At 44.7% G+C, this 15710-nt stretch overlaps 8 protein-coding genes across 8 annotated transcripts; 3 read left to right on the forward strand and 5 right to left on the reverse strand.

Moving 5' to 3' along the window:
* Window positions 1-226: 226 nt before the first annotated feature.
* On the reverse strand, window positions 227-859 carry VTP01DRAFT_6416 (uncharacterized protein; the record flags this gene model as incomplete). Its single annotated transcript, XM_069385315.1, has 1 exon — window positions 227-859. The coding sequence occupies one exon, from the start codon at window positions 857-859 to the stop codon at window positions 227-229; it is 633 nt and encodes a 210-aa protein (XP_069242789.1).
* Window positions 860-1563: 704 nt separating this feature from the next.
* VTP01DRAFT_6417 (uncharacterized protein) lies at window positions 1564-3017 on the forward strand (the record flags this gene model as incomplete). Its single annotated transcript, XM_069385316.1, has 4 exons — window positions 1564-1790; window positions 1861-1980; window positions 2068-2524; window positions 2607-3017. The coding sequence occupies 4 exons, from the start codon at window positions 1564-1566 to the stop codon at window positions 3015-3017; spliced, it is 1215 nt and encodes a 404-aa protein (XP_069242790.1).
* A 2264-nt stretch (window positions 3018-5281) lies between these two features.
* On the forward strand, window positions 5282-6107 carry VTP01DRAFT_6418 (uncharacterized protein; the record flags this gene model as incomplete). The annotated part of the gene is made up of 3 exons (XM_069385317.1): window positions 5282-5437; window positions 5502-5751; window positions 5830-6107. The coding sequence occupies 3 exons, from the start codon at window positions 5282-5284 to the stop codon at window positions 6105-6107; spliced, it is 684 nt and encodes a 227-aa protein (XP_069242791.1).
* A 158-nt stretch (window positions 6108-6265) lies between these two features.
* VTP01DRAFT_6419 (uncharacterized protein) lies at window positions 6266-8046 on the reverse strand (the record flags this gene model as incomplete). The annotated part of the gene is made up of 3 exons (XM_069385318.1): window positions 6266-6710; window positions 6771-6922; window positions 6985-8046. The coding sequence occupies 3 exons, from the start codon at window positions 8044-8046 to the stop codon at window positions 6266-6268; spliced, it is 1659 nt and encodes a 552-aa protein (XP_069242792.1).
* Window positions 8047-9673: 1627 nt separating this feature from the next.
* VTP01DRAFT_6420 (uncharacterized protein) lies at window positions 9674-10156 on the reverse strand (the record flags this gene model as incomplete). The annotated part of the gene is made up of 1 exon (XM_069385320.1): window positions 9674-10156. The coding sequence occupies one exon, from the start codon at window positions 10154-10156 to the stop codon at window positions 9674-9676; it is 483 nt and encodes a 160-aa protein (XP_069242793.1).
* A 675-nt stretch (window positions 10157-10831) lies between these two features.
* Window positions 10832-11823, reverse strand: VTP01DRAFT_6421 (uncharacterized protein; the record flags this gene model as incomplete). Its single annotated transcript, XM_069385321.1, has 6 exons — window positions 10832-11014; window positions 11083-11334; window positions 11391-11506; window positions 11581-11626; window positions 11690-11723; window positions 11786-11823. 6 exons carry the CDS (start codon window positions 11821-11823, stop codon window positions 10832-10834), a joined length of 669 nt encoding a protein of 222 aa, XP_069242794.1.
* Window positions 11824-12838: 1015 nt separating this feature from the next.
* Window positions 12839-13581, forward strand: VTP01DRAFT_6422 (uncharacterized protein; the record flags this gene model as incomplete). The annotated part of the gene is made up of 6 exons (XM_069385322.1): window positions 12839-12913; window positions 12980-13047; window positions 13106-13133; window positions 13180-13225; window positions 13291-13460; window positions 13531-13581. 6 exons carry the CDS (start codon window positions 12839-12841, stop codon window positions 13579-13581), a joined length of 438 nt encoding a protein of 145 aa, XP_069242795.1.
* Window positions 13582-13647: 66 nt separating this feature from the next.
* On the reverse strand, window positions 13648-15610 carry VTP01DRAFT_6423 (uncharacterized protein; the record flags this gene model as incomplete). The annotated part of the gene is made up of 3 exons (XM_069385323.1): window positions 13648-14187; window positions 14244-14705; window positions 14765-15610. The coding sequence occupies 3 exons, from the start codon at window positions 15608-15610 to the stop codon at window positions 13648-13650; spliced, it is 1848 nt and encodes a 615-aa protein (XP_069242796.1).
* Window positions 15611-15710: the final 100 nt, after the last annotated feature.

The following is a 15710-nucleotide window of genomic DNA, read 5'->3' on the forward strand; positions in this document are numbered from 1 at the left end:
CAAGCTGCACTTAATCAGACCTGATGCAGAGATTGCACCCAAGATTGTAGTCGTCCGTGCTCGTGTTTTTGGCACCGTGACCACTGCAGAAGACCCTTTTTTCGACCATGCCATGCTGCGCTTCATGTTAATATGGAAGGCAGACTCATCAAGAAAGACACAGTTTTTTCTAGAGTCCATATCAGTCTTGTCCCATTTGCGCACACAGTCAAGGCACTCTTGAATCTTAGCCTCGCTGTTCCTGTCTACAGGCTGAAACCGGGCTTTTTTCAGTGACAAGTTGCATTGTGTCCTCATAAACGAATAGAGTCGTTTTGGATAGCTTGAGTCCCTCAAATCTCTGAAGCAGTCGCTCCATCAACTGTTCAAGGACAACTGAGAGATTCTCATCAACGTATTCTAAAATAACCTTCTTATGCTCTTCATTAAGGATACGCGGACGACCTTTTTTTTTTTTACGTTTTTCAAAAATGCTGTCAGGGTCCTTTTCATACTGTAAGGCCCACTTTTGTGCTGTACGAACATGTATCCCTAACTGCTTTGCAGCAGCTGATGCACTTAAAACCTTCTCAAACATCAGTTTAAAGAATCTCACTTTGTCCTGGTCCGTGTAGATTGTATAAGTTCGCTTGGGAGTTGCTTCTCTCATACGAATGTCTATATCCTTTGGCTCGTCGATATGCATAGGAAAGGACTCGCAGTTGCGCTCGCAAGCTATATTGCGCAAATACTGTGTGTGAGAACTCACAGTTTGAAGAGCGTACACCTCCTCATCAACGATATAGTCCATGGGCTCAGGCCTGCCGTGCTCATCAACAACATTGCCTTGCCCATCTTTGTAGAAAATTTGGATGCTCATTTTGCATTGTAATTTCAAGCGTGCGATGTGGTAGGAAGAAGTAAGGCTGAGAGTGAAACGCTTACATTGTATACTTTTTGGAGGGTGCCGAGCTTTGTACGACAAGACCTCCTGCAATGCGACATCTAAGTTGTCATCAACACGAAATCTACTGTATTTTTGGAAAATGCGTATTTTACACTTGGGAGAATGCGAAATTTGTCTGATTGGCGGGGCGACTTTACTTTCTGGAAAGAGTGTATCTTGCAACGCACCACATTGACTAAACAGATGACACCCTTCATCCACGGCAGATTTTTTTATTCGCAGCGATTGCTTGAACATAATAAACCACGTGCCTCGTCCAGTTCTTTTAATCGCCTGGATGGGGTTTTAGAAACTCAAGGGCACGAGACCAAATATCGGATTGGTCCGCGATTTGGGTTCCCTTTGCGCCCCTGCTGATTCCTCAAAATCATTCGAGATAAGAAAACGACAATGCAGCAATATTTTATTGTACATAGTTTTTCCAGTGATCGGAATGCACGCAGTGATACTGGTGCGTTTCAGCTGGATTCTGCCACACTATCGAAACACATGGAAGCTGCTGTCGGAGGATGAGCAAGAGTTAACCTGACGTCTCGTGGGCTCAGATTTTTCTCTTCTCTTGCTCTCTTTCTCTTTCCGCTTCCTAGCCCTTTTCTTTTCTTTCTCTATTGCTCAATATGGCAGTGAAAGCTGACACCTCAGCAGCCGCCACTGCGGCTACCATAACCACCACCGCCACGCCCACCGCACGTCTGAACTTGCAGGGCCTGGTAAGCACAGCGCCTACAATTGCAAAGAAGGCGAACTCTCGGCGCCAACAACGAGAGATCTGTCGCAGGAGCAGTGACACCCACAAAATAGATGCTGCCAATGTGCCCTACTGCACGAAAACTGTCGACTTGCTGCAAGTGTTCTAGGCAAAGATAACCAAGGCAGAAAACAAGTGTTGCTAACTCAACTTTTATGGTACACAGAGTTGTGAAAGGTGAGCAGCTTGATCTTGCCATTCGAGATCTCGTGCATACATTGTTCCCAGAACTTGGCGCAAAGACAGCTCGACTCCACACAAAGCGCGTGAGTGGTGCCATGACAAAGTAAGTTTAAGGTGCCTTGCAGCATCTTGTCTGTATCTATCTTTCAAGGGACGGATTGCTTATCTTTACGTTATCACGTGGTGATAGTGCGGTGTATTTTGTCACTGTAGAAGAGAAGCAAACGATGCTTCTTAGAATTTACGGTTCTGGATGCGATCAAATTATTGATCGCGAGCATGAGCTTCGCTGGCTGTCTCGTTTGGCACAGCTCGGCCTTGGTCCGCGGCTTTTGGGGATCTTTGGCAACGGAAGGTTCGAAGAATTCTTACCTTCTACTACTCTAACAAACAATGATATTCGCGACCCCTCCGTCTCCCAACAAATTGGTTCCCGTTTCCGCCAACTTCACTCTATCATCCATATATACCCTCCTCCTGAAAACTATACTTGCCACACGGTCTGGTATAATGTTGACCGCTGGTTCCGAGCTTTACGAACAATGAATGTACCCAAAGTGGATTTTGATCAACTAGACCGTGACATTGCCAAGTGCAAATCCATACTGGACAAACTGGGCAGTCCTACCGTTTTCGCCCACAATGATGTAAGAAAAGCAAGTTCTGTCTCCTGCAGTGAGACGAAGACAAGGACCTGTAGCTAACGGAGATGTATACACTTGTATGAAGGCTCAGTACGGCAACATCCTGAAGATGGAAGATACTGGAGATCTTGTAGTTGTTGATTTTGAGTATGCTGGATATAATCCTCGAGGATACGACTTGGCTAATCATTTCTGCGAATGGATGTACGACTACCACGGGGAAGATCCCGCATCCATGAAACAGCATCTGTTCCCCACAGAGCAAGAACAAGTGCGCTTCCTGCAAGCTTACCTGGATCGAGAAAACGCTGCGTCCTCTGTCAGTGTAAAGGAGTTGCAGGCGGAAACAGAAAAGTGGGTGATGGCGAGCCATTTGCATTGGGGACTATGGGGCCTGGTACAGTCCCAAGTACAGAAAGAAATAGACTTTGACTATTTTGCGTACTCTATCGAGCGTCTCGATGCATTCCGCAAGGAACTTGCACGCCATCAATAAACTTATTGTATAATTATGGTATGGATTTCGCAGATTTTGCAAATCAGATGTCGGGACTAGTTGATGCTGGTCAGCCTGCATATCTGCAGATGCTGTCGCCGCACCACCTAATAATACCAAGTGTCTGGTACTCATTGCTTCTTCTACATTACCGAAGGGGCCGAGTGCTGTTATTCCTTGTTTGGCAGCTTGAAAGAGGCTGCATAGCGATTCAATAAGGTTGCATTTGCATCACCTTGTAGCGAAGTATATCCGGCTAATGCTATGCAAATAGCCGAGCTTGTCTCTGTTTGCGTGTTTGGACGTTCTCGATAATAAATGCATGGGATATTCATGCATACTGATGAGCCTTTGATCATTTGTAGGTACCCTTAACGTTTTTTCCTGCATTTTGCACGGAACGGACGTGTCCGGAGCTCCGAAACTCGTCGCTCAATGCGACGACCGTGCACTGGCTATGTTGCCTTCGAAGCAGCTTCTTCCCGCTTTGCGGAGCATGCCCTAAATCCGAATGCCTACGCAGGTTCCTTGATTCCAATAAGCGTGGCTGGAATGACTTCATTGCTTTTTATGATTCCTCGCTGCTCAGCAGCTATTCGACTGTATGCCATTCTTGCTACAATTTTTTGACTTCTTTTTTCTTTCTTGGCTCTAGGTGACTGATGAAAAGGCCCGAGTTCTTCCCTGGACTCGCATGCAACGTAAGGCCACCTTGGTAAGATATGTCGAACTCGAGAAGAAACTTGCTTCTCTGTGAATAATGGCAGCATCCTCTCCTGTCGCTGCTTTTTTATTATTATTGAGTTTTCCCTGAATTGCTTTCCAGCGGTTTTGAACGGTATAGCTTTTCGGTTTTCGTTTTTGCAGCAGTCCCATGTGTGCTGTGATACAATCTATATGCTGCTACATATGCATTCGAGTTTTGGTTATCGTTTGAATCGGATGACACTGCACCTGTGTCCCGGAATCATGCTTCCATCAAGTTTTGTATCATCAAGTACTGTTGTAATAAGAGATAAAGAGATGCTTCGGACACCATAAAAGCAGTCTTCTCGGACACACTTTATCGAATAAATATCATGGGACTTGCTTCGGGCAGATAGATAGTGGGTCACTGTCGAACAGATTAATCGCGCTGCTGATGAAGGACGTTGACACTGGTCCGCACACACGAATAGACAAAAAGAAGAAAACGGCGGAAAAGTGTATGACGGTGATGATTCATCATTTAAAAAGTGCTTCGTTACGAGTGAGGACAATGAAATGGATAAATACAAAGGTCTCTCATATTTGTAAGAAAACATGGGATACAAAGAAGTTAGCTTGCTTTTATCGTTGTTCTTTAGCATGTCTTTATGCTGTAAACCACTATCTCGGTCTTCTACAACAAATTACCAAGGTGAGCAGTTATTGTCTGCCCGAGAGTGACTACTGTGTGTCCGAAGCAAAGCCCAAGAGAAATGTGATACTGCAATTTTTCGTGAGTCATAAAGCAAGCCATATCTGTGCCACTGTAGTCGAGAAGCTCGCCCTCTAGCATGGATATATCGATATTAGACGGAGATTCCTCGCAAGTGTAATGTCGCAAAATAGGCAGAATCTTTTTCCTATTTCAGCTTTCTCTTGATCCCGTCCGTTAGGATTCATCCTCACGTCTTTCAACCTTGTAGTTGTGTCTTCTGCCTTGGTAATTACTTGCGCTCGCTTCAAACATAGATCTCACAATGTATTTAAATTTTCTGTCCCAAGCCTTGATCTGCTTCGTAGTACGCTTAATACTGCTTTTTCGGTCTTTTTGTACCGTTACCAGTTCCGCTCAAATCTTCAACAAAGTTTTCGACGGCTTCGATAAAATCTACTCATTTATATTTTCAACGTCATTGAAAAGTTTACAACCTAGCAGAGGGATAGGAATCAATAAAGCATAACTTAAGCAGCTACAATACTCGTACATACTGGCTTCTTAGCTTCTTTCTCTCTTAACTAGTTCGAAGATATCATATATATTGTATTTGTCTTTACTTCGGCCTTATTCTATTCAGAGTCTTTATATCTCTCTATTACTCTTATTTAATTTACGAGCCTTTTGCCCATTTGGCATATTATCCTCTTTATTTTACGCATATGCGCTCATCTCTCTCAACTCTCAAATCAACCCCAAGCCTATTGGCTTACAATAAATTTCTCAAGCCGACTAAGTTGCAATAGAAACTCTCTTCTCTCCAATCGCATTTCTTCAAAGCAGGTTATCCTATTGGCTCGTCATGAATAACGATTCTCAACAGCCACCTCTCGATACGGGATACTCCTACTCGGCTGTAGGAGGTCAGTCACCTGAAAGCAGTTCGATCGGCCGTCCAGCCGTGGGCTATGATGCACAACAACGCCATCCCTTGGCATACCCGCCAGGGTATGCAATGGTAAGGCTACAGGGCAATTTGAAACGAAGTGTCTGCATAAACCGCTGATCTCGACTGGAAACAGCACGGTGCGCCCACGACACAACCTGCAGCTGCACCTCCACTCGCGTACCGTCCATCTGCTGAAGCCGAACCGGCGGAAGAACCCTTGTACGTCAATGCAAAACAGTACCATCGCATTTTGAAACGGAGAGCTGCAAGAGCAAAGTTGGAAGAAGCCAACCGAGTCGCTAAAGCACGCAAGCCATATCTTCACGAAAGCCGGCACCGTCATGCTATGCGAAGACCCAGAGGGCCTGGTGGACGTTTCCTGAGTAAGTTATTGTTGCTTGGATTTCATTGTTTGCCAAAGCCCCGTCGCTGAGCTTCTCTGACATTCCATGTCTAAAAAGCTGCACAGGAAGTTGCGCAACTGGAACGGGAAGGTAAACTGCCTGGCCAGACAAAGTCGGAAGAGAGCAGAAAGGATAGCGATCATGAACAGCAAAAGGAACAACAATCATCACCGGAACAACAGCAAGAACATCAACAGCAGCAACAACCTCCTCCGCCGCCGCCACCAGAGCTCGCGCCAGCAGCAATGCCTCCATCTGCAGCCCAGCCAGGTGACATGCCGTGGCCACCACAGATGAACGGATTTGAGCAGTACGATCCACATCACCAGATGTAAAACTAATATTTATATGGACTTCTTTTTTGGGTTGCTTAAGCTCGCTTTTTTTTTTTATCTTATGTTTATTTCTGCTCGGCGCTTTGTAATTTACATTGATTTTAAAGAAACAGACAATAGATGGTGTCGAATTGCTGTCAATACTTTTATGTACAGTTTTAAAAATTATCAAAGTTGCCATATGTTTGCTTCGATGTTGTCTTGATCTTTTTGACGGATTCTACGGGCGTAGCTACGCCGCCGCTCCTGCTCGCACTTTGGAGATACTTGCCAACCCCTCCTCCTCTAGTGTTTGCTTTGCTTGCATCAACCTTTGGACCGAACCATCCCATACTATCTTTCTTTGCCTTGAGCTTCCTTTGATGTTCTTCTTCCATATCCGCGTTCGCTTCGTGTTCCAATTTTCGTTTTAGTCGTGTTTGATACTCCTCAAACGGATCTACAAACACCGACACTTCCTTGATCCGGATATCTCGTTCCGGTCGATCGCCAACTGACGATGGGACGGCTTCCATTTTCGCTAATACGTCCATGCCACCCACTACTCTTCCAAAGATCGTATGCTTGCCATCCAAATGCTTGCAAGGGCGGTAAGTGATAAAGCTAATATCGAATCTCATCATAAGTCACCCATTCATTTCAAATACCAAATTTACTACTTACAATTGTGATCCATTGGTATCCTTGCCTCTATTGGCCATACTTATGATGCCTCGGTCGCTGTGTGACAGGCTTTGCTTGATCTCGTCTGGAAATTCCGTCTTCCAGTAAGAAGCACCTCCGGAACCCGTGCCGGTTGGATCTCCACCTTGGATCTACGTAGCCCTATGTCAGTTCTACGTGATCATTGATGATCTTTTCAAACTTAAAAACTTACCATGAAATTTCTAATATTGCGATGAAAGATTGTATCATTGTAGTATCCAGATTTTGCCAAGAGAACAAAGTTGTGGCATGTGCGGGGCGCCTTATCGGCGTACAGTTCGATATTTAGGTTACCAAAATTCGTGCTGATGCGTGCGTATGCTTTTGATTTCATGTTCTTGTACATGAATTCATCCTCTGCAATTAATGCCTTTTCATTCATCGTTACAGGCGCCATGACTGTGGATGTGAACGAAGAGGCTGCCTTTCCAGTCGAAAAGTGTGCAGCGTTATAGGGTGTGGCGATCTTATTCTGCTGAAAATGAGGTTTCGACATATCCTCTGGTGCTTTCTTGGTCGTAGCAGTTGCTTTTTTCTTTTTCTTTTCATCCTCCTCTTCCTTGGAACTCTTGTCGGCTGATTTCTCTTGCAGCTTGGCAAGTACCTTTTGCGTGGAACCGAGATTTCCAACATTGATGTTGTTTATCGGTACCTTCTCTGCAGCTTCCTTTGCTTCATCTACCACCTTCAAGTCGTTCTTTATATAATGGAACTTTGACATATTGCGATTATCCAGATTGTGTGGATCCTGTATCATGATAATATCCTGGCGCGTGAACGGCTCGTCCGTTACAAGGTCCTTCCAGTGCTTCGCTTTGATGTTGAGTCGTTCAATTGTATCGTAAGCAAACACATTGCCAGAAGTCTTGATCGCTGCGATCGCCGTGTGATCAGTAAATACTTTAAAGGTGACAGGGCAGTAGTATTCATCCTTGTCGTTTTTAAAAAAGTTGAGCTTGATCAGGTTTTTGGCTTCGAGTTTCTCGCCAGTGACAGGATTGGTGCCGTACTTTTTGATGTATGGAATAATGTTCATTAAATCGAACACGATGCCTTCCTCAGTGCATACTGGATGTTCAAACGGTTGCAGAGACAATGAACAGCAATAGAACGGTAAACGACGGAAACCTTCTCCACGTTGGCGGCCAGTTGTACCAGACGAGGCAGAATGCTGGCCAACTTCGCCACTCCATTCTGAATGAGTAATGTAAAGTTTATCTGTCCACTTGCCCATGGATTTAAAGCTGAACGGTATAGGCGTTGGAAACAGCGAAATAAAAGCAGCTGGAGTGGAGCCAGACGATTTGTGCACCGCAGGCACTTCGATTTGGACACCGCGCCATGAACAGGAGTCGAATTCGTGCGTCTGCAATCTTCGGATATTACACTGAAGCTTTCAAATTAGTGCTAACAATGGTCTCTTTGAAGTTATGAGCTGCTCTATTTCTCAACCTAGGTAATAATTGGATAGATCAATAGGCTTTGAACCGGCTGAAGTTTGAGTCTATGGCATCAGTTATAGCAACAGACTCAACGACCCACCTCTCGCCGTCGCCAATATTACTGCTGTTGCGTGCTGCTTCGTGTTATCCTGGCGTTTCCGACATGTATTCCTTATTATAATTACCTTCTCAGCCAGCTAGGTCCCAAGTTAGGTGCTTAGATAACGACTCTAGGAATCGAATGTATGAACAAGCAGATGCAGAAGCAATAAAGTCAAGTTTGGGGACGATATTCTTACAAAACTGATTAGGAGGAGCTAATTCTTCCTTCCTGCCGATGCTGACGCATCCAAGTAATGATGAAATCGTGGAGTCATCAGGATTTTTGTTTCGTCTTCCTTGTATATACATATCAGCTATATGAAAGAGCATGTATTATAGACAATGAGAAGGATCACCCGGCACACTTGCAAAGAAGACCATGATTAATGAATTGCTTGGTCTTCTCTGCTTCGGCGCATAACCAGAAAGTCTCGTTCCTGTCCGCAACTCCCCAATTAGAAACGCATGAATTCCATGATGAAAACTGTATCGAGCTTTTCTCTGCTACGATATTTATTTAAGCATTTATGGAATGGGGGAATAAAAGCTTCAGAACCGCTCAATCTTAAGCTATTAGATGCTTCAGAAATTCTGGTCATCGACGTCTGTTTTTCCAAAATCCTGGTCCGTTTGACTTTGCTCGATGTGATTGTGCTTAAGTGACTGTACAATAGAAGATAAGCACGCCGACATTTTTGAATATCACCGGATTTGTGGATAATAGGGACGGCATCGATTTTCACCAGGGCCTACATTACAGAGCGGAAAGAGTATATTTTGCTTCCATTTAAATGCCTTGATGTACAAACTCGTTCGATAAAGATAATTACATTTGTCAAACGTCTGTGTATTATATGACCACGGCGCTTCGGAATAGCAGATTCCGATCTTGCAACAATTGAAGGGCGCGAAGGAAGGCGGGACGCAGGTCTGCGCACCAAACAATGTTCCCACACATAGATCACATATCTATTTCTTTTTACATCATTTTTCATATTTTTTTCTCTTTATTCAAGTAGAAAAAAAGGAAGGAAAAAGATAAAAGATTGTAGAGTCTGCTCTATCTCACACAATACCGGCTGTGTCATTAGAGAAGAGCGATGGGGGAGGGGTCATAACAAATATGGGAACTCGCTGCCGAGTAGAAAAAGGAAAAAGGCAAAAGAATAAGGAAAGAATGTTGGAGGATTGCTCCATCAGCAACAACAAGAAGGGGGCATTTTTTGGGAAGGTTTTTCCATCATTTTGTAGTGTTTTTGTGACCTTTTTTTCCGTTATGCCTCTTTTTTTTAGGTTCTTTTTTTTCCTTTTTTTTGTTCAGAGATTGTCAATGTCAACACCCATATCGCAAGCACGCCGTTTGAGATAGGTGTACATCTTGTATTGCAGATCGAGCAAGGGCGAGTCGTGGCGGTCAATACCAGCGCTGGAGACATCGGAGAGGTAGGACTGGACGCCCACAATGAGGTGTAGCAGAGAGTCATTTTGGTAGTCGTATACGCTTTGGTTTTCGATATCATTATCTTCTTCTTGGTCTTGTTCTTTGTCGTAGTAGTCATCCATCACGACATCCTCGTCCAGATTGTCCAAGTCGGCAGAGAGGGCATTATCATTATTGTAATAATCATAGTAGTCGGCAGTCAGGGCAGCAGTCGCTATGGCACGGTCATATTCACCAAACAACGCCTGTTCTTCCTTCAGAAGCTCTTGCTGGTACAGGAGTTCCGTTGCTGCTGTCTGCTGTTGTAGCTGTTGCCGCTGCTGCCGCTGCTGCTCCTGCTGCTCGTCGTACGTGTTCATAAGAAGAAATAATGATGGCGAGGTCTCCGAAATGTTGTATACTATCGTCGTTGTTATTGTTGCAGGAGAAAGTAATATAGTTATCCAGAGACCTCGGCCGACTGAGACAAGGAGAAGACAGAAAAAGACAAGAAGACCAAAGAGTGAGGGAAGAAAAAGAAAAGAAAAGAGAAAAAGAGTGTGAGGTGGGAAGGAGCCGGTGGTTCAGAAAATGAACGAGAAGGATGACCGGGGGGTCGTAACGCAAGAGAAAACTCCTGTGGTGCCTTTTTAAGGGCTCACTCGTTGCTTAGCATCGCTTTCATCGGAAGGTTCCACAAACCCATTTGTCCACGTTTTTTTCCCTTCTTCTGTGCATGGGCGGACTCCTCCTCCCTTCTCCTTGCAGCACTGCTGTTGCTGCACATCTCCTTGCACTGTTGTTTTTCCAACATGGTCTTTGTCACATTTGCGCCACTGCCAAATCATCGTCCATATTGCAATAACGTCATACGCTTCTTGTCAACAGCAATAGCATCACGGTAAATGTATATTTTTGGCTGCAAAAAATATAATTGTCGGAGCAAGCCTGCCGAATTATCTGCTATTCTGATAAAATCCATGTTTATCACCCTAACCTCACATGGTGATGGACAAAGAATCGTGCCATAATTTTATATACGGGGTGATCAAATATCAGTAATACGTGGGTGGAGGTCCTGTTTTAACATCTGTTGGCACGCTCTGATGGTATTGCTGCGGTGGAGGCGGAGGAGGCGGGTTTGGGTAGAACAGCTGTAGATTCACAAAGTATGATTGAGGTTCTGTACCTTTCGCCAGTCGTTTTGTGTATTGGTACACCACAAAAATGAAGTAAATCTATTGTTACCTCCCATTAGCTTTCCTGTGCATAATTCCATTTAAGGGCATTGTTTCTGTCCGCTTACCTGCAGAGCATTACCGATAAAAACAATCAGACCACCTGCAATTCCTAACTTTCGATAAACATTATCGCAGCTGTAATTTCGCCCATATCCACTGAAGGCGGGAGGGTTATTCCTAACAAACTCGTTGCAACTTGATATAATGGCGCTCCTATTTGCCATCAGTGTGCCCCATGCTGCAAACATGATCGCCAAGACAATAGTAGCCACAATGATGTACAATACCAGGAATATGCGCATCATCCTGGCATTGGACTGTAAGCTCCATTTCAGTATACGGATTTCCATATTTTTGCATGTTTGCTATTTACCCAAGACACCGAGAGTAGACCAAACGCCGAGCATAGCGCTGCAATGCTGGAAACAGCTATGCAAATGTAAAATATAGGTGCAGCTGGCGAGAAGTCTTGGAAGAACGCGCTTATTACTGTCACAGCACGGGCCAAGGAAAGTATTTCATTAGTTTATCCTTGCACCGATGTCTCCAGTTTCAACACATACCATCCTGACGGAATAAAAACCATATAAAACAGCATCCATAGGCAATCTACACACGCACAGGGTGTCGACTTTAGAACTGGAAAACTTCGTGTCCTTTTCTGGCACTCACCAAAGAGAGCCCCGTAATACTAAAGACTCCTGAGCTAAAACCATGTTTCTTCAGTTACGAATGACTTGAATCCGCTGAAGATTTCACAAGGCATACCGTAGAGGAAAGCAGAAGCAACAGCTGTTGATTCTCATGAGGAATCGCAAAAGGGAAAGCCAAGAATCTGGCCAGGTGTAACGTGCTCATTAAACGCATGAAATTTGTTTGATCATTTGCGCTAGAGTTCCAATGTCAGTCATATGAACTCGCTACGTGTTTTAATCAAGAAACTACTGCTACATCACTACTCCAGTGGAAGTATAAGTCTCTGATACTATTTGGCAATAAGAGACAAGATCTTATTTTTTTTTTTTTAGTTTGCCTCCCCTTACCTCTCTTCCTTCATAGCAATAATGGTGCATAAATAAGCAAGCTGTAGAGTGATGGCAACCGTAAACTCTGTTTTTGCTATATAATCTAGAGGACTACAGCCTCAAGCGGCTGTCATGAGTATCCTCGTAGATCAAATGAATGCAAATAAAGTACGTACTATTTCTGCGATGGAGTCATTACCGACGACAGTGTTGGGCTCAAGACCATTGAAAAGAAGCCAATTTCCTAAATATTGATATATCCTAATTTTTCCACGTTGACACTGCATTTGAGAGCAGAGAAACAATGAATAAAGCTAAATATGTTTGCAAGGTGGAAAAAGAGAGATTGGTATGTACGAGTACACCAATCTCCTGTTAGCTGACAGAGAAGACTGTGTCAAAACGGGCAGCAAGATGGCAACGACGAGAAGTGAGTTGCTGATTCTATTGTGTGACGCGCATCATACCCTAGAACTTAAGTCGGTTCACGTCCGTGGATCTATCCAATTGTCAGATACAACTAGACCGAGAATTAGAGCTCTTTCTGTATTGCAGCTGGACATCGACCTGGTAGCAACCTCCAGAGATCTATATCTCTATTCCGATGCATTGCAAGCTAAGAACTTTTGCACGCTGGGAACTTTTAGATGTTAGTTAGACTAGACTTTTGGCTAGAAGTTATTCTCTCAAATGCTGCAATGTTAATTGGGCGGGAATTCATTCGAATTGCTGAATTCGAAAGTCTCAAAAATGCTTCCTTGCAGGCTTCAATTTTCCTTCAGCTTGATTCAGTAAAATGGAGGACGACGAGTTGCAGGCTATTCGCGCCAGACGCATGGCAGAGCTTCAAGCTCAAGCTGGAGCTGTTCCTGTGAGTCCCTTTTAGAACTAGGGAACAATATGTAATAATATCGATACTAACTGAGTGACCTGACAGGGAGGTGCATCACCCATCGCGGGATCCTCAGGTCGCCCAGCGCAAGGCGATGACGATGACAAGAAAGGGTAAGGTTTTCCAGTTGAGTATGCATAATTATCACGAATGCTTAGATGCGGAATATAGTCAAATTGAAGAAATGAGAAGAACTATGGTAATACACTTATGTAAGAGGATACACATTCAGTAGTATTTATCAGCATTGCCAGCTATACCAAATTCTGGATAACAGTGCTCGTGAACGATGTAAGAAATTATCAACAACAGACTGGCGTGTAGAGCTTAGCATTGATTGTAAAACTCAATTTCAGTGGCTAGAATCAACATGGTCAAAGCAGACAAGGCTCGCGCTGTGGAGGATCTACTGATCAGACTTGCCCAGAGCAACCAGCTGCGCGGTAAAGTCTCAGAGCAGCAGTTGATCGATCTTTTGGGGAAGATCAATCAGCAGGAGCCAAGCGCGTCGCAGACCAAGATTGTGGTAAGTGATGCCTGCAAAAACATGGAATCATCCCTTTCAGTATGTATAACCTCGCAAAATTGCTCCACAGTATAACCGACGGCGATTTGATGATGATTCTGATGATGAATATGATCTTTAGTGCATGCATTAGTTTTTCCTCTCAGTCCCAAAAACGATAATATATATGTTACATTGCAATTTGCATTTATGCCAATGGAATGGATTCTACTTCTTGGCGCCACACAGTCTTGGTATCGAACTTGCTACCGAGTTTTGTGCAGAGCAAGAATGCACCTGATAGTTTCTTGTGGAGGCCGTACGTTTCGTCTGGAGGTGGAGTCAGTCTATGTCGCAGCATAACAGGAATTGTGTCGCGGACGCGTGCAGTGATTGTCTGCTGCGAGAAATCGAAGCAGTCTGGTGCGTCGCTCCGGAAAGGTTCGCCCAACATCATGACACTATCTATGTGCGCATCCTTCATTACATTTGTCTCATAGCCGGTAACAAAACCAAGCTTTTCAGAATACTCCCACACGCCGTCGCGATCCCCACGAGCTGCAGATCTTAGGATACGTCCATACAGTGAGAGAAACTCTTGTCCAAACTCTCTGCAAGCTCCAAAGTCTAAAAGTTCGATCTGTCCATTGTGTCGATTATAAAAGAAATTGGACCAATTTGGATCCGTTTGCATAAATCGGAAGGAAAATATTTCGCGCAAACATAATCGCAACAGGTTTTCTCCGAGCTACATGGAAGCATCGGTTAGGACTTCTTGAAGCAGATTTGAAAGCATTGACTTGCCTTGTTTCGCATATCCTGAGATTCCGCAACAGCTTTGCTTAAAGCACGTCCCTGCAGTCGCTCCATCACAAGCACCCTTTTGCTGCATAGTTCCTGCACTACTCGGGGTACTTTGTAGCGATTATCGTTTGCAAGCAAGTCTCTGTATCTGGCAGTATTGGAAGCTTCGCGCACGTAGTCGCATTCCCAGGCCAGCTCCTCCTTTGCAACCCTGATTGTATTGTCGAGATACATGCCTCGTGGCAGAAGGTTGCTGAAAGTTACAATTGCTTTAAGATTATTCAGGTCACTGTCGATAGCATTGGCGACGCCTGGATATTGTATCTTGACGACGACTTGCTCTCCTGTAGAAGCCAACTTTGCAGCGTGGACTTGGCCGATAGATGCAGCAGCTATCGGGACTGGATCGAATTCGCTAAAGTGACTTTGCCAATCTTTGCCGAGCTCCTGTTCCATTACTTTCTGGTGGTAAAATGGTCAGCATTTCCATCATCATCTTTCTATGATCTTTGTTTGCCTACCTCCATTTGGCGGCGAGGCATATAATTGGCACTGTCGTGCACTCTTAGCAATATCTGTTCCATCTGTGGAGGGATCCAGTTCTCGCCTTGACCAGCAGCCTGGATACCTTGGATGCTAAGCATCTGACCCATTTTGAGGGCTGCACCTCGCATCCTTGAGATTTTATCCACAAGCAAGTCGACATTTTTCTCGCTCAGCACGACCGAGCCTTGAGCATTCCGGGAAAGTCCAGTTACTCTCTTTAGTGACTCGTTAATTGCGCCAACACCGAGACCTGTGGCAAGTGTGCCGTAATGCCACAGCCGGCTGAAACGCGTTGTTGGTATCTTTGACTCTTTAAGCTTTTTGCGCTCCTCTTCTGGCACGCGAGTGGATGCAATTGCCTCGTAGACGACTTCGTTCGTTTTAGCTTCAACAGCTTCGGCAGTCAATACATCATCGATTGCTTCGTTGGCAGCAGTGCTACTGGTTTTGACTTGTGGCTCTTGCTTTGCAACGGTTGGTTCTGGCTGCTCAGGATGGAAGCTCGCCTGTGCTTCTTTTTCAACCGACCGCAAAGGTGAAGCTTCGCCAGCAAAGTATTCAGGAGGGGCTGTTTGAGCCGCGATCGTTGCTGCTGCTGCTGCTGCCTCTGTTGCGTCTTCCACTGGCACTTCTCTTGTTGACGTGTTGTTGACATGATGGTCCGATTTAGGCGCGTGGTGCTGAATCACGGGCGTAGGGTTCAGCAAACTGGACGTGACAACATGCTTACACAAAGCTTCGCGCTGCCTTTCGAGCAATGTCCACCCGACCTTGCCTACAGCCGAGGTCACGCCGCAAATATCGCCTAGCGCTCGATGCATGCTGCAAAGGAATCGCCTGGGAGTGAATTTACCGACGTCTTAAAACTGAGGGCTGGGTCGCCGCCGAGGATAAGTATTCTCGACAAACAAAAGTCATCGA

Source organism: Rhizomucor pusillus (genome assembly GCF_041956525.1).
Source record: "Rhizomucor pusillus strain CBS 183.67 unplaced genomic scaffold VTP01scaffold_3, whole genome shotgun sequence".
NCBI lineage: Eukaryota > Fungi > Mucoromycota > Mucoromycetes > Mucorales > Lichtheimiaceae > Rhizomucor > Rhizomucor pusillus.